The 21,592-nt window shown below is 55.1% G+C and overlaps 1 protein-coding gene across 1 annotated transcript in view; it reads left to right on the forward strand.

The window, feature by feature from the left end:
• Positions 1–5,815: 5,815 nt before the first annotated feature.
• LOC105695211 (nephrin) overlaps positions 5,816–21,592 on the forward strand; it is a 40,162-nt gene continuing 24,385 nt past the window's right edge. Inside the window, exons 1-2 of the mRNA XM_023432629.1 lie at positions 5,816–5,882; positions 12,729–12,767. Of these exons, the coding sequence (XP_023288397.1) occupies positions 5,816–5,882; positions 12,729–12,767 (106 nt within the window). The remainder of the gene's footprint in view (positions 5,883–12,728; positions 12,768–21,592) is intronic.

The following is a 21,592-nucleotide window of genomic DNA, read 5'->3' on the forward strand; positions in this document are numbered from 1 at the left end:
GTGGTAAATGCTGCATGTCAGGTTCTTAATGATGTTACATTGAATTGAGTTATCAAGGGTGACGATGTCGCCTTTCCACCCGGATGGCGAGCGACCGGGAATTCTGGAAAGCCGCCGAGCCGATGATCCGAAAATTCTGTTTCAGCTCGCGCTGCATCCGGAGGCACGGCGAGGGTGCACTTCCCGGGGGGAGAGGCGCTCTACAAGTTTTCACTGCGTAATATAAGGAGGAGAAAACCACACCGGGTCGACCGGCAAGCGATGCCGATGCCCGAGCCCAGCAACATAAAATTCCCATTACCGTGAGTCGCGAGTTACGGCCTCGCGAACGTTTTCTCCGGTAAATATGTAAATACGCCGTTCCATCTTTCGAGGCGCGCGGGAAGGTTGGCTCGGTGCCACTCGAAGTCCCGCGGGAACCGGGAGTAGTTCTTGTCGAAGAGAACGAGGTGGCTGGTGCGTCGATCGGCCTTAAATCATCCGCCGACTCCGTTTTCTTCCGCCCTCTCCTAGGGACGCCCCCCCGCCGAGAGGGGTAGGTCAATGGGGCGATTAATTCCAATTAATCGGATTTCATTAGAATTAATTAACGCCGAAACGGCGTATGTCATCTCGGGACCTCTCGTCCCCTCCTCCCTTTTTTCATCTCCTCTCGGCGGGTCCTCGTTCCGCCTCGGTCGGTAAGTAAGAGCCCGTCCGAGCGGCCCGCCCCGTCGCTTCTGCTTGCCTAGTCTCCTTCTCTCATCTTTTTTCGCGTGAAATCTAGTTTCCAGCTTTCACGAAAGCTCCCCTCTTTTGCCGGCCTCACGCATCCGACGAAGCGCTTTAAGCGTTCCGAGCGAGACGGCCTCGAGTGGCCCCAAAGTGGGCGCGCTCACGGAATAGCTCGGAAAGTCGAAGCGCGATCGCGTTTTTACCCGACTGTGGGGGGCTGGGGAATAATTCATTCGATACGAGGGATTCGAGAGCGGGCGCATTACACCTGTGTCTGACCGAAAGTGAATAGTCGAGCGGACAAGAAGGGGACGCGCCGTTTCCCTCCCCGGCAAACAATCGGAATCGCTTAAAGGCTGGCTCGAACGTATTCGTGCTGGGTCGTGTCGGTGAGTTTCCGTCCTCGTGTTAGTACGAGACTTACACGAAAATGTATGAATAATAACCATATAAATCTGTTATTTCCGTCAGCGCCCCGACATCGTACAGATACCTTGCGGATACGGTGAAAATAAAATGAACTCTTGACAATATCTTGTAAAGGGAATTATACGATCGATTTTTCAGACCATTTTAACTGATATTTGCCCTCGTTTCAAGAAGTACAAAATCTGATCCAATAACAAAATGGTGGCTCATCGAGTAAGCAACGGATCCTGTCACGGCGACGTTAACGGAGTTGAAAACGGACGCGGGCTCCAGCGTCGCTGCACTTAATATAAAGAAGAGAATCCAAGTTTGTTAATTTAGATATAATTACGCAGCCGACTCGCCTCGAAATAGAAGAAACAGCATGGAGAATGGAAAACACCACCGAGGTGTCTAAGGAAAAATGTCGATTTTCAGAAAACTGTTTCCCTTGGGCAATAAAACTTGTTAAATAAATTTCTCTCCCCACGTAGGTTCGCTCGTGAAGGGCGATCCTTGGACAACAAATCTAAATTATACGACCCCAACGGAAGCATTTACTCAGATTCTATTAACGCTTAAATGTGAACAGTAATTAACGAACGTAAATGCTAATTCGCTTTGAATAGAAGAAGGGGAAGGATCCGCAAGAAAGAGCGTCGCTTTCCGAGACGGGTTTCTTCCATTCCGTGCGAACGTACACCCGTCCCGGGGCATAAAAAGGTCCACTTGAAAAATTGGCAAAAAGTCACTTTATTTCGCGGGTCTGGATGGATTTCCCCCTTAAGCGGGCGCGCGGACGAGCGGGACACGGAAGCGGATGATAACTGCATATTCCAGTTGTCTAATCAAGGGTGTACGCTCGTGCGGGGAAACACGGTAAAAAAGGCACTTGCATGGCGCGTCCGAGCGCGGTAAGTAATCGGGTTTACCTCCGATACGCGAGGGTGACGCACCTCCTTTGACAAATTTAACGAGTCGCCACTCGACGGGCGCGGCACGCGTCGCCCTCCTCGGCGTGACTCAATGTGGGAACGCTCGCACGCGTGTCGGACCAGACGCGAAGTCACGACTTCCCGACACGCACGCATGCACGGGGGTTATGCACGCGTGGGATGAGTCACCGGGCTCGTCACCCGGCGGTGTGTGCGGAGCGCACCGGCGGGGGCGCAGCTTCGCGGCGAGTCGAACGACTCGCTACCCCCTTGGGACAGGGCCAAATGGGAATTGGCTATTGGCTATGAACCAGTGCCACCTAAATTACCGGGCCACCTCAGGGGCGCTATCGGACCCCGCCGAAGCGTCACTCGATCGCTCCGCCGACGTCCGTCCTGGCTCGAATTAATAATGATTTGTCGCTTCCTTCTAGGAACCCGGCGCAGTACTTACTCTCTGCAGAGGGCCCGAGACTGTTTTCGTTTGCCCAAGAGCGCAGCTGCACATGAACTTGCCGGGAACACGAATGCATAACGCAAGCTGCACGCCTCCCCAGGTCGCATGTAAATTAGATAGGAGTAGAGGGAGATGATTGGAAGTAATTAAAACAGGGACGGGACATGTGCTAATCTCTGGAAAGAATGACATATATTAACGATAAATGTCGCTGAAAACCCCGGGGGTCCGATCGCCTTCGTTCAACTTGACGTTTGGTTTCATATCTTTTAGTTTAATGCCGAGCATGATCAGAATCTAAGTGAGACATAAATATGAGGGCGGCAATTCGTGGGGGTTTAGATGATGTTTAAGTAAATGATTACTTTTTATAAGATCGTAGAAAAATGAGGGACACTCAACGCAGCGGATCGTCATTGGAGACGGTTTCAGCCGGTGTAAATAAAAAATTGTCAGTTAAAAAAAATGAATCTTAAATTAATTTGGAAATGCATCATTTCTAGCATCAAGATGCGCGATTGCTCTCGTGAAATAGGGAGAAGAATCCTCGGGAATGATAATTAATGAGTCATGCGGAAATTGCAGGCTGAAGGGGTCAGTTGGTCTCGAAGCCTTGATCCGAGGTGGGAGTTCCGGATGTCGCGACCATGACACCGGAAGTAAGAGGCAAAGAAGTCCCTACGAAGGACGCGACCAGGTGTCCGGGGAAATTCAAACCATATGGACCGATGGAAAGTCACGGCTCGGGTAAAAATGGGGAGGGAGGAGGCATTCGGTCTCGGCAATATCGAGGAGATGAGAGGTGCGCGAGGTCGCGATCGATCTTAAGCCGAGATCGACGAGAGGGACGAAACCCGTGTCGACGCCGAGTTGGCGAGGTGCCAATCACGGTTGGATTCATTGATAAATTCGCCCACTGTAGCGGATATCCAGCCCTGGAGGGGCGGGGGGTATAGAAGGGGGCTTTAGATTTGTTTCGCTTGTAAAGGGATTCCCCCTTTTGCCGCGTTCTTTCTCTCGCCTTGTTTCCGACTTGTCGCGGCTTAAATCACGCTTGAAGGTGGTTTAACGCTGATCTCCGGACAAATTGTCATAACAATATGTACCCGGGGGTTTTTATTACGGAGGAGAAAGAAAGTAATGGAGGAGGACGAGGCAGAAGGCGGGAGATTTCAAGCGGACGTCTTAATCAACGTTTATTCTGCGTCCCTGCGGGATCTCGGGGTATTTTCCCTGGCGAGAGCCGACCTCCGGCGAAGGAGGACAACGGCGGCGGCGTTCTTGATTTTTTAACCTCTCGAGCCGGGCATTAATATTCCCCGGGTCCGATAAAATGTAAATGTAAATCCCTCTTCGCCTCGATCGCAGCCCCGATCTCAATTTCGACCTCGATCTCGACCTTAATCTTCCGAGCCTCGCATCCACCTCCTTCCTCCTAGAATTTCATCTCGGAGGTGGAGACACCTCTCCCCGAGGTTCTTACAATTATTTCTCATTTTCTAATTACGCACCCATCGAGGCGGGACCGCTAACCGGGATTCATAATTTCCAGGTGACGGGTTATCGGGCGAGTCGGTCGAAACCGGAGGGTCGGCCACCGCGGGGGATGACGAATTCCCAACGAGGGAGAACGTCGGGGCGGAAGTCTCGGTCGTCCACCCCCTCGGCGCGGCGGGGGGCGACGGGCGAGACTCTCCCGAGCGGGTACTCGCGTCGGATGACTGCGACTCGCGCTGGCCCTCCCGGCCCCGCGGCGAGTTCACACGGGCGCTGGGGAGAGGAGAGCGCGCGCGGCCTCGAGAGGTGTCCGAGTGTCCCCGTAGGCGAGCGCCGTCTCCGAGAGGGTGTCTCGAGGAAGAGGATCTCGATGGGCGGGTGCCCGAGGGTGCCGGAGGGCCCGCGAGGGTGGTCGGGTCGGGTCGCGCCGCGCGCGGTCGGTCGGGCCGGCAGAGCCGCGCCTGGCCGCGCCGGGCGAGCGGCGGGGCGCGCCTGCGCGCCGATGTCCGCGCGGCGGCTCGGTCTCGCGGCGGCGCGCAGGTCGAGCGCGCGGCTCGGGGGCGGCCAGTGACGAGGCCGCCATCAACGCGAGCGTGCGGGTTTCTCGGAGGAGCGAGCCAGGCTCCGCGCGCAGTTCTCGAGGCTCCGTTCCCCCGCGGGACGGCGGCAAAGGCCCAGAGGACCGGCTCCGAGGCTCGGTGGCCGAGCGGGCCCCGCGCGCGGCCGCGGTCGAGCCGCACGGTACGTGCCCCGCGAAGACGCGCGGTCGATAGGGGGCCGGGCGGGCGGAAAACGGGCCCGGTGGTCCGCCCGGGCGTTCCCGGCCCGCGCCGGACGCTCGCCGCCCGCCCGGCGGGCCCTGCTCGGCGTGGCTAGCGGAAACCCCCGTCCACCCCCCTAAAAATCGGTCGCGCGGAAATATCACAAGTTTCGGAATAAAAGTTGGAAAACACAACCCGAAACTTGGCCATCAATGCGACACGGGTCCGCGCTCCGGCTTAATGCCGATATACCGTGACGTTCCGCGGGCGCGATCCGCTCGCAATATTTCCTGCCCGAATGTTCCGGCTTATAACGCCGGGCGGAATATATACCGCGGCGATGACGCGACCGGTCGTTCCGCTTGGTCGACGTTTCGCGAGATTTTTGACGGTTCCATAACGCGCGGGGGCAATTAATTCGAGCGAGGCTGCCGATGGGAAGTCAAAAGCCGAGATCGGCCGGCGGAGGCCCGCGGAACGGCGTTCAATCGAGCGCCGGGCGTTTCGCTCCTATAAATCATTACGCCCGCTCTGGGTGAATAATTCACGAGAAACTTGGAGCGAATCGCTCGGAAGATAAATCAACCCGGCGCCGGTGCAATTTTTCCTCGCGCCGGTAATCCGGCCAGTAATGCGGAGAGATCAAAAGGATCAAAGCGCTGACACAAAGCGATCGCGCCCCGCTAGTGGGGGCGCAATAAAACGCAATAGAACGCGACGGGAAAGCCGGGAAACCCTCTGAAATCGAAACGTTTCGGAGTTGCTCCGTTTTTCCAAGACCCGGCCGCGAGGGCGCGGCGCCGCGGTCGCGCCTTCGGTATTGCCCCCCCGGTTTCCCGCCCACTTCTCCCGCCCGGTTTCCCGCCCGCCCGAGTCGCCAGCGCACCCCCGACAGACCAACCAGTGACCGCGTGTGTGACACTTCCAGCGGAGACCGGAGCAGCGCGGCAGGCCCTACGGAGGCGTCGGCCGAGGGCGAGGCCGCGAGGCCGTGCCGCCGGCGGGCGGACCGCGGCGGACAGCACGCGGCCGACGCAGGAAGGATGAGGTGCCGACCGGTGGCGGCGCTTCTGCTCGCCCTGTTCGGCGCCGCGGCCGCACACGCTCAAGGTTAGTCCCGATTCCTCTTCCATCTCCTTCGCTTCCGGTTCTCCCGCACCTGTCGCCGCGGCCGGCACGTCCAGCCTTGACCGCTCCCGGGTGACCCATGGACCTGGGTATGGACCCGGAACACCCGATCGATTCCACGGGACCGCGTGATTAGCGCGACGATCTTAACTCCGGATAGTTAATCTCGGATTAGCTAAACTCCGGTTTCCCAGATAAAAAAGGGCGCGGTGATCGAACAGAAAAGTCTCCCGGTGGGTTGCCACCCTAAATCGGACGATCAGGGCTAATTGTGCGTTATGTAGGAATTTGTTAAAGATCTTTTACTCCAATGATATGGTGAAATCAATGCTTGGCATTTCCGTGGAGATGGTGATAATAACGGAGGACGAACGTGGGACGATATTTTCTCTCTCTCTCTCTTGCAATCTCCCAGTCTTCCTGTCCAATAGCTTGTCGCCATATTGCGCCGCGCAGCTGTTTTTCGAAATTAAAGGGAGGCGACAAGACGGAGTTCCTGGTGGTTGGACTCTGTATGTACGTTTCTTTCCAGTCGGATCGGCAGGTTCGTATACTCTAGGTCCATGGTTTCGACCCAGTGCCCCCTCGCAGAGTTTTACCCGCGCGTCGCGATTTGCGAAAACTACTAAAGTGCGTCTGACCATGTAGAACAATGTACCGCGTGTACGGCACCGCAACGACCACAAAGTATCCTATCCAACATCCCGTCTAGGTAGTACCCATCTTAAATCCCAATTCTGGCATCAAATCCACGGACGTAGGCATCCAGTCTTCCTGTTCTTTGGGGCGCGGTTCGGGATTCCTCCCTGGGGAGACCCCTTCCCTGAGGGACTCCCTCCTAATCGGCATCTAAGACCCCATGCACGAGGGGGCAGTTTGCACACGTGACGCTGAAATTGCTTTTGTGGTATCTTGCAACGTGGATGGGATTCACGGATGTCTATACCCCAGGTCAAGTAGGACATCGTCGTGGACGGATGAGATCGCACGGAACGGCCGTTTGCAGCGGGTTGAATCGCGACGCGTCCGACACACGTTGGAGCGCTTTGGACCCGACCTCGAGGTCGGGTATTTTCGCGTTAATTAAAGAACGCCAGCCGAGTCGAGTGGCAGTGCGACTCGGTCGGCAGGTGGCGCGCGCGCGCGGTCGGGTCGCGGCGGGTACGCCGGTTGTCGGGCTCGTCGATAAGTGGATAGGGCTCGGTCTTTCTCCTGCGGCCTTCTCCCGCGCGCGCTCGTTCGCCGCGGCCGCGGCGGGCCGGGACTTCGAGTAGACTCCTAATTAGGAGAAATCGCGGAGTTACGCCGACGCGGCGTCTCGGCCGCACAATGAGACTTTGGACCGGGGCCGGGAACCGCCCGGAGGGGTTCGCCGCTGACTTTCCGCTCGCCCTCTAGTGATGAGCAAAATCGGCCTTGGTCTTCCTGTCTTGGTCTTGGTCTTACAGAATCTCCGACCCGGAACAAGACTCGAGTCTTCGCTTAATTTCTTACCGGTGCAACTCGGAATTCATTGATCGCAGATCGATTAATCGCAACTGGTGCAAGTGGTACCAAGACTCTGGTATGGACGACCAAGGACCAGGAACGAGACCAAAACCTGACTGTAGTTACAAGACGACCATTCGGGATACAATAAGGAAAGCGATTAGTTGACTGAAACAAATTTATATATATGTATATATTGTTGACATAGGAGGGCAGCGACTGGCGAACGCGGACCGGAAGCCCCCCCGAAATCGCTCCCTCCGGCCCCACCCCCTCGAAAAACTCCCGATACCCTCGGCGGATGCTCGACACGCGCGACACGCGACACGCGATCGTCTGGAATCGCGTCAGGGTCGGTCGATATCGCCCGAAACGAACCCAAGGTGGGCCGGGGCGACCGAGTTCGTAACCCTTCCACCCACCCACCCCCACCCCCTTCCACCCGGCCACCGAATTATTAACAATCGGGCCACGCGGCCTCGGAAGTCCCCATCCGTCTTCCCGAATGCCCCGGCACTACTTGGGCGCCCCCCTAAATTTAATCATACGCCCGCCGAATTATTAACAATGACGCGTATTAGGTCGCGCCGCCACCGAGGGGACCTTTCCTACCGTTTTCGCCAGATGAAACTTCTTATGGAAGGACAGGGTATAGGTACCAGTTCGCGTGTCACGAAAGGGAGCCCGACTCGGAAAGTGAAACGCCTTTTTTTTTTCTTTCCCCCCTTCTTTTAGCATTTTTGTTTTACTCCTTCTTTCCAGCAAATTACTATTTACATTCATCTATTTGTACTTCGGTGGCACAGTTTGCGCAAACGTTGGTGCGTCATTCCCTGGGTGCATTGTCTCCATAATTTAAAAGTTTCACTTCTGAACGCGCTCGGCAGCCACGCGTCGAATATCTTTTGTTTATTGTTTGTCCTAGGGTAAATAGAACCATTCCATCGGTCTCAGTCTCGAATTTAGTACGTTGCGTCAACAACTCTGGTATTGACTCGCGGAAAGGAAAAAAATAAAATTCGATGAGAGGTCGCCGAGGTTTTGTACGGATGGGCCGACTTTACTTCCGCTGAAGCCCCTGTGTTTAGACATTCACGGAATGATGCTTTCGCCCCGAAACGGGGAAGATAAATAAGGGCGTGACGGACGTATATCCCGTGTTAATACTTGGCGCGAAACTCTATCGGGTTTCCCGATACCCTCGGTATCTCGGTCTCAGATTGCGGGGATCCCGTTTCGTCCGGCAGAAGCCTCTCCTCTGTTCGGGCCCATTTCCGCGCAAATCCAATTCTTAATTACGCCATTCCGGCCGGTGGGCTGGTAAAAAAATCGGATGCCGAAAAGTTACATCCCATTCCCGGGATACATTCAGCCCGTTTTATATAAAAGTTCGGGCCCCCCTCGCTACTCGCTACTCGCGCGTCGAGCGCACCTCGTTAATCCGGTTGCCGGCGAACTATTGAAAATCAACTCAGCCCGAATCAAATTCCCTCCTGGAGAACCCTTGCATTTCGGAGCAACGTGTTTCCCGGTTTTCGAAAATTTCATTTCGTTAGGCCATCGCTCGAGCGCGGCCGCGAACCTCGAGTAGATCCCGCCACTCGCGCGAGGCCCACTCGTGTCCTAGCACGCGGCGAGGCTCGATTCGTCCGCGGGTCGGTCCATCGACCTACAAAAAAAAAAATCGACTCCACCCTCGAACGCACTCTGCGGAATCGCGTTTCATTGGGTCATCGGGACCCCAAAGATACGCCGCGACCGCGGTTAATTCTCGAATAGATTCTGAAATTCGTACGAGGCCCGCTCGTAGCATAGCACGCGCCGAGGCTCGATCCGTCCGCGGGTCGGTCCACCGACCGACAAAAAAAATCGACTCCACCCTGGAACGCACTCTGCGGAATCGCATTTTATTGGGTCATCGGGCCCCCAAAGATACGCCGCGACCGCGGTTAATTCTCGAATAGATTCTGATATTCGTACGAGGCCTGCTCGTTCCATAGTACGCGGCGAGGCTCGATTCGTCCGCGGGTCGGTCCATCGACCTAAAAAAAAAATCAACTCCACCCTCGAACGCACTTTGTGGAATCGCATTTCATTGGGTCATCGGGCCCCCAAAGATACGCCGCGACCGCGGTTAATTCTCGAATAGATTCTGATATCCGTACGAGGCCCGCTCGTTCCATAGTACGCGGCGAGGCTCGATTCGTCCGCGGGTCGGTCCATCGACCTAAAAAAAAAATCAACTCCACCTTCGAACGCACTTTGTGGAATCGCGTTTCATTGGGTCATCGGGCCCCCAAAGATACGCCGCGACCGCGGTTAATTCTCGAATAGATTCTGATATTCGTACGAGGGCCGCTCGTACCATAGCAGGTGCAAGGCTCGATTCGTCCGCGGGTCGGTCCACCGACCGACAAAAAAAATCGACTCCACCCTGGAACGCACTCTGCGGAATCGCATTTCATTGGGTCATCGGGCCCCCAAAGATACGCCGCGACCGCGGTTAATTCTCGAATGGATTCTGATATTCGTACGAGGCCCGCTCGTACCATAGCAGGTGCAAGGCCACGAGTCGATCCATCGATCAACAGAAAATCGACTCCACCTCGGCACGCGTTCCCGCACTGTACAGAATCGCGTTTTATTCGGTCATCGTCGAGCCCTCAATGATTCTGCATACCGCGGCCGCGTTCCTCGATCCTGACAGAAGGAAACCAATCAATTTCGCCCGAAAAGATAAATGTCTTCGTTCCGACAGTTAAACAGATCCCGCCACCCGGGTCAGATCCACTCGTGCCCCGACACTTGCGAGGCTTGCATGGTCCCCGGGTCCGCCGATCATCAGTCCCAAAAAATCGCCTTCCACCCAAGCCCGCGTTTTCCCGCGCTCCGGAGAATCTCGTTTCGTTATGTCATCATCGGGCCCTCAAAGATCCGGCCGGGGCGGCGAGGCCGTCCGGGGCCGTTCGCGCGCCGTTCACGCAGGCCCCTTAATTCGCCGCTCGCAATTTCGGTTTTCGATCGTTAAATTGGCATCGGGCAATTAAGCCTCTCGAGGCACGGGCATCCCCGGCCGTTCGAAGGCAATTTGCGAGAGGCGGGATGTGTCGGGGGGGGGTATTGGGCAGGGGGGGGGGAGGGGCCGAGGAGCGTATCGGGATGCCTCTCGGTTAACTCTCGGCACTTTGAGCTTTTCATCCTCGCGGGACCACCGCCGCCACCTATTATTTACGATATCGTAAATTGATAATTGGCCGCCCTCCCCCACCTCCTCGACCCCCCCTCCCCCCTTCGAAATTGATTTCCTCCGTATCCAGGCCGCCCGGGGGCAGGGGTCGCGAGGCCGCGCGTCCCGCGGATCAATGGCGATTTAATTTAAGATTATGCCCTAACGAATATTAAGATTAATCGCGCCCGCCGCGGCGACGACGACGACGACGGCGCCGTCGCCTGGCCCGGGTCCGGCCGGGTAATTATTCCCGGGCGTGACGAGTGCGACGCGCTACGCGGAGAAGAGAGAGAAACGAGGTCGAGGACAGCGGACGCGAGGATGCCGTCGTCGGCCTCCTCTTTCTCCCCCTCCCCCCGCCCGTCCCCCTATCTCTCTCTCTCTCTGGGGCGAGCGATATCCGTCTCCGCGCGCGCGGCCCGCGCCGCGGTGGTTCCGCGCCTCCTCGGCCGGCCTGGCTCTCTCGGGCCTCGCCTAACCCGGGTCCTCGGCTAACCCGGCCCCTCGGCCTCGCCCCTTATCTTCCACGTACCCGAGGTGTATCCGCTTACTCCCGGCCGCGGCTAAATCGAAAAACTTTGCCACTCGAGCCGAGTGGGCTTCGAGCGGTTCGAGACGAGCCCCGTACGGCACGCGGGGAAGAGACGAGAACGAGAAAACGGGGGATATAGAGAGAGAGAGGGAGGGATAGAGAGAGAGAGAGCGTACGTGCTGGTTCGGGAACCCGCCCACCTCTTGGGTGCCACCCGGCCCATTGATGCGCGGGCACGTGGCGCCGCTCGAATTAGTGGGCCCGCGGGGCGGTATGGGGGTTGGGACGGTGGGAGGGGAGGGGGCGAGGGGGGCGATGCCTCCACTCGGCTGGAGGCGCGATTCGCCCCTCGCTTCGACGCCTCCGTTCCTTTACGTCCGCAGCCGGCGCGGGGTCGCCCGTTTTTCCGCGGACCCCGATCGGTCCTTACGCGCGCACTCCCCCCTCCCAGTTCCCCCCTTTTCCTCTTCCCCCTCCTCCTCCTCCTCCTCTCCCGGTTCGCGTTCTCGTACTCCCGCTCGAGCCGGGGATATTACTTCGTCCGCAATATTCTTCGCTTCCTCCGCCCGTTTGTCTCGCTCCCCCACGAGAGAGAGAGGGTTAGGGGCGGGTGGGTGGGAGGGGGAGGCACCTGCCGGCAGTCCCTCCGAATCGATGCGCCCCGGCACGGACGACGCGCCGGCCCACCGACTGTGGGATCTAGCGATCCCAGCTCGATCCGACTCTCTCTCTCTCTCTGACTCTCTCCTTTGGATCTTTTGTTTTTTCCCTCTATCGCTTTGTTCTTCTTTTTCTCCTTCCCTTTCGAGCGGACGCCGCGAGTGCCGGGTCACGCGAGTGATCCGACCCGAAAGCGACGTCGAAGGGTCCGACCCCCCCCCCCTACTTCCGGTGACCACCCTCGGCGACAACTTTCCTCCACGGCGAAAAGAGATACTCGGCACCTGTCGCTCCGGCGGGGAAATCAAAGCACTGATGGAAATCTGATTCTCATGATTAGAGGAGGCTGCGGACGCTGGGTATTGGGAAAGAGTTCCTTGGGGAAGTGGGTGGGGGGAGGGGAGCGGAAACGTGAGAAATTAAATCGTAAAGATTATCGGCCCTCCGGGCGGAATGGGAGAGAAAGCGGAGGCAATGTCGAGGGAGATGGGATAATAATTGGGGGGGAGGATCCGCGGATGGCTTCCATTATATTCCGAGGTCTAACCCTTTCCTTTTTCGCTTTCTCTCGTCAGGGTCTGGTTTTCTGGGCTTATGGGGTCTGGTTTTATTTAAAAAATACATTTTTTTCGTGGTTTGTGGGGGAAGGGCTGGCGGATCTGTGGGGGGAGGGGGGGATTTGATTATCGAGGACAATTATTCGGATGGGTAATTAATGCGGTCCAGACGTTGGCTGAGTGTTGTCAGGGAGTTATCGCTGACAACGAGCGACAGGTGGATGTGCCTCTCTCTTCCCTTCTTTCACCTCCGGTGTATGACCTGTCATTTAGTCGCGCTTTAACGAGCTTTCGGCGTATACCGGGCTCGATTGATTTCCTTCCCCCATTAATTTATCATCGTTCGTGTGTTTATGTTGCAGGAGGTCCGCGAACGTTCTCTGCTAGGCCTTTCAGAGGAGGTTGGTTCGTTTGTTGCTTCGCATATAAAATTAGTCGTAGCTCTCCCTTGGGCCCGTTTCTATCCTCACTTAGCACGACTTTTAACGACTGCATGTACGAGCATCGATTTCCCATTTTTCTGTTTTCTTTTTTTTTTTCTCTCCCGCCGTAGGACCTCATTGATTACCGCAGGGATAATTAGAATTTACGAGCAACGGGCCTAAACGCTGCTCGTCCCGCAGTGGTAAGTACCGCGTAACTGTCAGGTAAATATCCCCTGCATACATTTGCACGAGCATGATCTGCTATTTTTCTCTCTTTTTTTTTCTCTCTCTCCCTCCCTCTTTTAGCGGAATTAATTTATGTGCCGCAAAAGCGTGAAGATGCGATCCACAGTGTGTCATTTTGCCGGGCCACTTAACGCGGGTGCGCCGAAAAACGAATGGCCGCCGTTGGAGCAGGTGCAATTGCACCGCCGGTTAAATGGCCCGACGCGACCGTTTTACTGGCGTGAATTTTGTAGGGTAACATTTATCGCGAGTTAAGGCGATATTAAAGTGGCACCCGAACGGTCAATCGTTCGTGAGAATGTTCTCCGAATTGGGTGTACCGAATAATTTGAACATTTTCAACGTGAATACGGAGGAGATGTGAACGGTCTTGACACCCATGAAATTTCATTTTTAATAAGAAAAAATTGTGCAATTGCTTGCAGACAATCTTTAATGTGGTGGAATTTCAGAAACGATTCAGCATACCTGGTTAGGAGAAAAGTTTCATAAACGATTAACCCCTCGCTAATTTCGTACCACCTTATAAACGACGCCGTTCGACTGCCGGCCTTAGAATGTTGCGGCCCAAATTTGGAAAAAAAAAAAGAGAAGTCGACAGCTGTTGGGAAGATGAATTGGCCGGGTTTACGCGCAGCTACTGTCGCCACGTCGCAATTACAGCGCCCGGTGACGTTTAATTTCGCCGCGGGTGGGCGATTTCGCAAATCGCAGGCCGGGTATCGCAGCTATCTCCTTCATCCTTTTTGCTCGCGCCCTTCTCTTTTCCCCGTTCGCGCGGCGGCTAATCTGCGTTTACCCAGAGATCAGCTCGGACCAGCGGATAAGAAGATTCGGCGGCAAAGGTCGGGATAATGGAGCCGGCCGCGTTGCATATTAAACGTCATTAAATTACACTCGGTTCGACGGATCGGTTCCGCCGGGCGCGCGGGCACGGTCGGGCGGCCGAGACGCGCGGTTTCGCCCGGCCGGCCTTTGCGCGAGCGCCCGGCCCGAGGAGAGAAAAGAAGGAAGAGGAGAACCGAAGAAACGGAAAGGGTAGAGGGGGGGGAAAAAATAGAAGAAGAAAGAAAGAAACTACGCGGGGGAAATTCAACCGTCCGTTATTAGGACGGCCCGTAATAACGCGCACGGCCGATCGGCTCCGATTTCTCCGTCGAGTTTTTCCTTCGACTTCTACTTGGCCGGCGAAGCGGCGCTCTTTGACGGTGCAAAGCCTTTCGTTTAGCGAAACAATGGCCCATCTTTAGTGTTTCCCGTATTAAAGAGAGGCGGAACGGAAGACCGGGACGAGGAGCGACCGAAAAGCCAGGGTGGGAGGGGGTGGTCGGTGGGGAGAAATTGATCGATAACGGCGAAAAGAGAGTTTCAATGGCGACGCATCTGCGGCCCGTCCTCTGGCGCCGGTTTCGCGCCAACCGAACCCACCCATTGTCGACAGGGCTTCCTTCCGCCTCCGTCCAACTTTCCCGATGAAAACTGCATTACCGAGTTTCGGAGCCGCCTAAACTAGACGGCACAGCGGTTCCCGGTAACGCCACCCGCCCACCCCCACCTGCCTCCACCCACCCACCCACCCACTCGCCCGCTCGAGGCTGCGCGTTTGGCGTTCCTCACTCGCTTGGCTCCTGTGTCTCCGCACGGACGGGGTCGGATCGACCTACCGATCGGCGAATTAACGGATTAATGGAGTTAACGAGCCGGCGGGAAGCGGACCCGTAATGGAGCGGGCGATTTAACGGATACGCCGACCGGAAGCCGGAAGGCGAGTCAAGGGTTGGCGCGGAATATGCCGCGCCTAAGACCGACTTCGCACCATGTGTTCTGCGAGGTCCGAAGAGAGATTCCGGTGGACCGGAATGGCGACAACGCCTGTATTCAAGGGGATCGCATCGCGCCGTTCTTGTTAATCCGCGTTCAACGCGTCCTGCTGCGGAAGAACCGGACGACCGGAAAATAGCCGAAGGAATCTCAATGGGGTCCATACGTTTCAGCTCGAACAGGGTGACGCGTTTCGGGCTGTGCAACGAAATCGGATGCCTTTCCTCCGGTCCGGCTAGAACGCACGCCATGACCCTGACCTACACTGAGAAAAAAAAATAAAATGGTTGGCTGAAAGAAAATGGCATTGCGACAGGAAAATCCAGCGGTCAAATAGAAATCGTGGAGACATCAGATTGAGCAAACGAAATTCCTTTAGATAAACGTGAATTTTTTCCTTTGTCTCTTTGATTAAATATCGTTCGTCTCCGTCGACTGATCTTTTAACTCAATGTAGGAGGCGGCAACCAAGGCCGGGGTCGCGATATGCATTATCGCAGGACCAGCGGAGACGATCAGGACAACTGGAATGATAACCACGTCTGTCCTCGAATGGAACGTGTCCTACCGCGGGCCACCCTGCGCGTTCCCGCCGCGTCCACCTTATTCCACTTTCTGCCGTGCAGAAACGTACGATCGGACTGCTCGCGGGGAAACTGGGTCTCGCCGGTGCGGCAAAAAAACGCACGGTGTCCCGCCGGGCTAAGAAGGCTCCGGTGAATAAGGACGAGGAGTAGCTAAAGCCACTCTCGCGCGTCGCGTTTAAGCAACGTGCCCGACTTGCAAATCCACCGGGAAGAGGTACAGGGATTAGGCCGATCCCAGGGCCGCCGTATCCCGGGGACGGGGCCGAGCCGCCCCGTAAATCGCGCGGCGCATCTGAGGGGAAATAACCGCGCGAATGAGACTTTATTGGGCTGGTCGACGTGGATTAACGCGTCTTCGATCGCTTCCTCGACCCAAAGGAGGAGGTCGAGAAGAAGGGGAAGGGAGGCCTCGCGAAGAGGGGACTTTGGAAGAGGTACAGGGATTAGGGTGTACCAGCCACCCGTTTCCAACCCCGCCCCCGACCCCCAACCCCCCCGCGGTAAAAGACACTGATCCCGACTGTAAATCGCGACGCGGCGAACCCGAGACAGTCTCCACGGTCGTGTTAACCAGGAATAATGTCATCTCTAGCTCCTTTGGGAGCTGACACGGCTCCTCGCCCCGTCTCTCCCCCTCCTTCCTTCCTCTCTTCCTTCCTTCCTTCCTTCCTTCCTCCGTCCTCGCCTCCTTGCTCGCTTTCTTCCCAGCAGAGGGCTCCTCGGAAGGCTAAATTGTCATCCGCCAGCCGGATTTTTAACTCGTTTACAACGACGCAATGACGTATTTACATCCCCGTCCACCCCCCTCCCACCCCGGTCCCTCTGAACAAATTTAATTATAATTAAACGATGAATTTACTCTCAACGACGTCCTCCCGGTTGGTATTTTTATTTCCGCCGGAGCGCGACGACTGCCCGGCGCGGACGGGGGGTGGAATGGGGGGAGGGGGAGGAGAACAAACGCCGCGACTTGTTGAATAGGCTAATATTGTTGCATAATTCCCGGCCACTCGGGGCTCGGCGGTATAGGGCCGAAGACGGGAGTGAAATATTTTCGTTCCTTCGGGACGTACGCCCACGTGTACGGGGATACGTTTAGACACGGCCGCACGTAGTCGTCGATGTCAACGAGTTAGGAGCTAATCGACTCGACGTGTATCCCTTGCGGCGAAAGGACGGACTTCGACGCGGTTCGGCCTCGGTAATACCGCGGCTAATTGAATGGAACAATATTACTCTGTACATTCTGTCGGGCGGGTGTTTTTTTTTTTTGTACGCGACCGGCGGGGAGGGATCGGAGGGGCATGTGGATAAAAAGAAAAAAGGCGAAACTTTTACACTGGGGGGTAGAAAAAAAAAAGATAATCGTACACGCTCCACCGCGGGCTGTCGTGCAATGCACACTCGGGTCCCATGATTTGACGTATACGCAGCGGTGACACCGCTGCGGCCGCTTAGGGCGGGCGGGGTGGGCGGCCGCGAAACGAATGCCGTACCTACCGGCGGCCCGCCGTGATAGTAAATCAATTAGCTGGCATTGTATATAAATCACCGTTTTACACCTCCGTTCAGCCCGTTCCGAACGACATTCGTAGGAAATTTATCGTCCATTTTCGCCCGTTAGGCAATATCCTTCCCTTCCGACGAGTAGTCGCGCTCGCGCGCGAGAGGGAGAGGGAGTCGCCCTGGCGGAACCTCTCCTCGTGCGCCGAGAGGGGGAAAGAGAAGAGATGAGAAGAGAAGAGGACCGACCGATCCGTGTTATCGGCAGGCGCGGCTCGTACGGGAATTTGTCATATCGTAGGCGGTGCGTACCCGGGTGAGCGGGAGCGGCCGATGGGGGAAGGGGGAGAAGGGGGAGGGTAGGGATCGCAAAAAGAATAAAAGCCGAAGAGCAAAGTGCTATTACGTCCGTTGAATGAGAGTAGGCCGGGCTCGGGGAGGGGTTGTAATTTCAGGAAATAGCAATTTCCAGGCCAATTAGTGCGCGAAATATTGCAAAACAATGCGCCGAGCTTGACGCGCGTACAATATGGCTGCTGACATGCCGGTGCCGTATAATAGTACGCGTGGGTGCGGGTGCGGCCTCGGTCGCGGTCGCGGGCGCCTCCCCCCTTTTGCCCCCTGCCGCCCTCCGGCCCCCCCTACACCCGATGCACCGGCAACCTCCGTTGCACCGTTTCACCGTTGCACTACCGCCCGGAGAGGCTCGGGGGGAGACGGGGGGCGGCGCATCCGCCGCGAACGCCGGATTACCTCGCGGTGCCCATTTCCATGCACCGCCGCGGCGCGCGAGATGGACGCGAAGGGTACCGGCGTCTCTGTCGCCTAACGGATGCCCGATTGGCCGTTTCAACAACTCAATTCGGAGGATCGGTCGCGAGATACTCGGGAATTTCGGGGATGCTGCATCCAGGGGTAATGGTCGTGGGGTTTTTAAGGTTATGTCGATATCACGTCAAAGGGGTTTCGTTTATAAACCCTTTCGACGAAATGGAGGTACCGAAACGTTTCGTAGATCACTTGGGGAATGTCGAGGCCTCCGAGGAAAGGTTCTACCACAACGGTGAAATTTCAATTTTGTCAACGTTTGTTTATCGACATTTTAAAGACTTGGTAGATAATTTGACATTTCATGTTGCGATGTTTTAAACAAAACTTGGGTACGTTCAGTTGGAAGAAATGTTTCATGATGGTTTCATGTCTCTCTGATGTCACTGTTCTGTCCGTAGGATCGAACTCGATCGAGTTTTCTTTTTTCTTCTTTTTTTCTTTTTCTTGGGGGATAGTGTAAGCTATGGGGTAATGCGTCGCGCTGGAAGCGCCTTCTTAGGGTATCCTTTTCAGGACCTCCTCGGGATCTCCGGGTTAGCACGCGGTATCCGTTCTGTGCATCGACGCGATACTATGCATGCGAGGTGCGCCCCATGTATCCACATCGTTTAACGAGAATGGGATTGGCCGGTTTAAGCGTCGGATATAAAACACCGCGCGGTTCCTGGATACCTTCCTCGAATGATACAGTGAATTAATTCGCTTGAGACTTTTCTTTCTTTCTTTTTTTTTTTCCCACGCCCGATGCCGGGACTTTTAGAATGGTCGAAAGCACCGGTTTCGCAGTCCTGGGAAGAGCATGGCGCATCCGCTGTGAGCGGCGGATTACCTCGCGATTCCCATTTCCATGTACCACCGCGGTGCGCGGGATGGACTCGAAGAGATCCCGGATCTCCATCGTTCAACGCGAACGCGATTGGCCGCTTTACTGACAAGCGATACATCCTACTCTGTTTCGAGAGTTACTTGTCGAAATCGCTTCGAGAGTAATATCCAGCGAAATACCGTCTACCCGTGAAATCCCATTTCTCGTGCAAGGACGTGATACATAGAAAATCATCTCCGCCATTATGTGAAGGGAGAAGACTTCTTCAGCCACGTGCGTGAAATTCGAAATAAACCGAGTCGATTTTTAAAGATTATTTTACTTCCAAGGATGGACACGGATTCTATTTCATTGCTCCATCCCATAAGAAGGGTTATTCGTAAAGAGAAACGTATCAATAAATTTTCCTTAATTCGACGAATTCGACTCGAATGAACTGGAATTAATTGAACGCAAAGTACCTTCGGAATGGTGATCATTTATTCGAGTTTACTTAAGTCAAATGATTAGTCTTCGATACGAATATTTCTTCGGTACTGTTAAAAAGAATCATTTCTGAATGAGAATGACCTCTTTTTGTTTTCTTATTCTACGGTGTAGTGGAGAACTTTTAGCGCCAGTGAAATTGATTCGCGGATTTCTGGCGGATCGATGGACCCATCGATCGAGCGGCACTCGAGAGGGGTGATAATTCATCAGAATGGTGATAATTCATTCGAGTTTACTTAAATCAAATGATTAGTCTTCGATACGAATATTTCTTCGGTACTGTTAAAAAGAATCATTTCTGAATGAGAATGACCTCTTTTTTTTCCTTATTCTACGGCGTAGTGGAGAACTTTTAGCGCCAGCGAAATTGATTCGCGGATTTCTGGCGGATCGATGGACCCATCGATCGAGCGGCACTCGAGAGGGGAAACTCGAGCCGCTCCCGGCAAGTGGTTAAGCGAGGGCGGCGGATCGGCGCCGTTTAACGGCACGCGTCGGCGGCGATCGATGCGGCATGTGGGGTCTCGATTAACGCCGCCGCTCCTTTTCCGTTTCCGACTGATTCGATTGTGGGACTACCTCGCGCGAATATCCCGCCGACTATTGTCAGTGGACAACACGACAGCGAGTCGGTTGACAAGGCACTCGGCCACGAATGTCGTATAGGCGGATATGTCCATCGGCGACATCGCCGTTGTCCCCGGAGATCGGGGAACGAAGCCGACCCTGCTCGAGAGTAAAAGCCCCTGGACGGCAAAACGCGGAATAATTTAAAGAGCCCTAATAGTTCTTGGGGGAGAATCGAAATTTAAGGCGCCCGATGCGACCAAGATCTAAATGGGCCTCGGGGGATATAAACGCGAAAGACCTCGAGGAACCGACTGAACTCACTCCTTTATTAAGGTAATACGAAAGTGGCATCTGAGGACTGAATCCGTAATAAATCTCTCCTCCAAGAAAAGGTTCAACCAGCGATTAAAATCATACCGTGTGAATGCGGAGGTCGTAAGAAAGATCGCGCCACCCGTGAGATTCTCCCATTTTCTCCGCCATTTTTTTATGTTTATATACAAGTTGTAGAAAAAAAAAAAGAAATGAAGTTTCATGAGTGCTGAGACCTTTCTTAAGGTCTCCCTCTCTCTATGTATATATGGGGGGAAAATTTCGAACTATTCGGTGAATCTAGCTCGTAGAAAAGTCTGGTTATTATAAAAATACGAAGTACTTCCTTTTTAGAGGACCTTTGTCTTTTTTTTTCCAATTTCTCCTGGCGGGGAGTCGGCACACGTGGTCGTCCATTTTTTCCCGACTAGGAATGACGGACAAGTTGGAACGCCGGATGACGTCGGGAACGTATTTCACGACGGCCGCTTCATCTCGACTCCCCGGCGATTGCCAGGGCGACTTCCCTCGGGACGGGGAGAGCGCCCGGGTTCCCGTATCCTCCTTCCTTCGCCCCGTCGTGGCCGTCTCCCGATCCCGCCTTTTCCGATACATCGAGCCCGCTAATGCCGCCTACGTTCTCGATTATCCCCCGCGTGCACGAGGCCCGGGCGCGTCCCATTTCCAAATTGACCGTACGTCAGCTCGGGCCGCGAGTAATTGGACATAAAAGTGCAACCGCGGATTAATTATTCAGCCGCGGTCCCGAGCGCCGACCTCGATGTCGTAAATATATCCGCAAGGAGGGAATAATTCATGATAAAGAGCGCGCCGTTTATTGCAAATACCGAGAGATATAGAAAGCGAAAGAAGAAAATGTAAAAGAAATAACGCGTTTCAGAGCGCGCTTGTTTTTAGACCCTGGGCTTCCCTAAATTGCCCGTCCCGTGCATCGGCGAGGAGAGTCGCTCGCATTTCTTCGAGCACTTGTTAGGATATGCTTTACAATACGCCGCGTAACCGCGGAAAGGGCAGGGAAATGTCGAGAGGGACGACTCGGGACGAGGAAATGGGACGCGGTCGCTTAAAATGGATGAGATCTCGGAGCATCCACGAGTGGATTGCCCGGCCGGCTGGCTATCCGTCAAGTGGAATCGAGCCGGCGAAAAAGAGACCTCGAAAAAGGAACCGACGGCTGACCGGCGTCCGATCGAGCCACCGCGAGTCCTGAGATTCCCTTACGACCTCCCCGCATATATATCCGGGCCGTGGAAATGACGGGATTTTTCTCGGACACTTTTTTCACCCATCCCGATATCTCCCTCCTGCACTCGGGCACTAGCGTCGCCGGAGACTCGATAAAACCTGGTTTAATATCGCGATACGCTGGACACCGTGTACGCGGTTCTTCGAATACGTCTCGTATGTCGATCTCCCAGGAACTGCCAGGATACTGTCAAAAACGGGCGGCCCGAGGGGGTGTTCGTTCAGAAGATCGTGGATTTTTAATGCTCGAAATCACATGGAAATCGCCGAAATATTGTTACTATTTAACGGCAATCATCGCATGTTACCGAATCACGTTGTTATTCATCATCTGAAACGAGGGGTTATTC

The sequence above is a fragment of the Orussus abietinus genome, unplaced genomic scaffold (assembly GCF_000612105.2).
Source record: "Orussus abietinus isolate OABI.00-Male unplaced genomic scaffold, Oabi_2.0 scaffold385, whole genome shotgun sequence".
NCBI lineage: Eukaryota > Metazoa > Arthropoda > Insecta > Hymenoptera > Orussidae > Orussus > Orussus abietinus.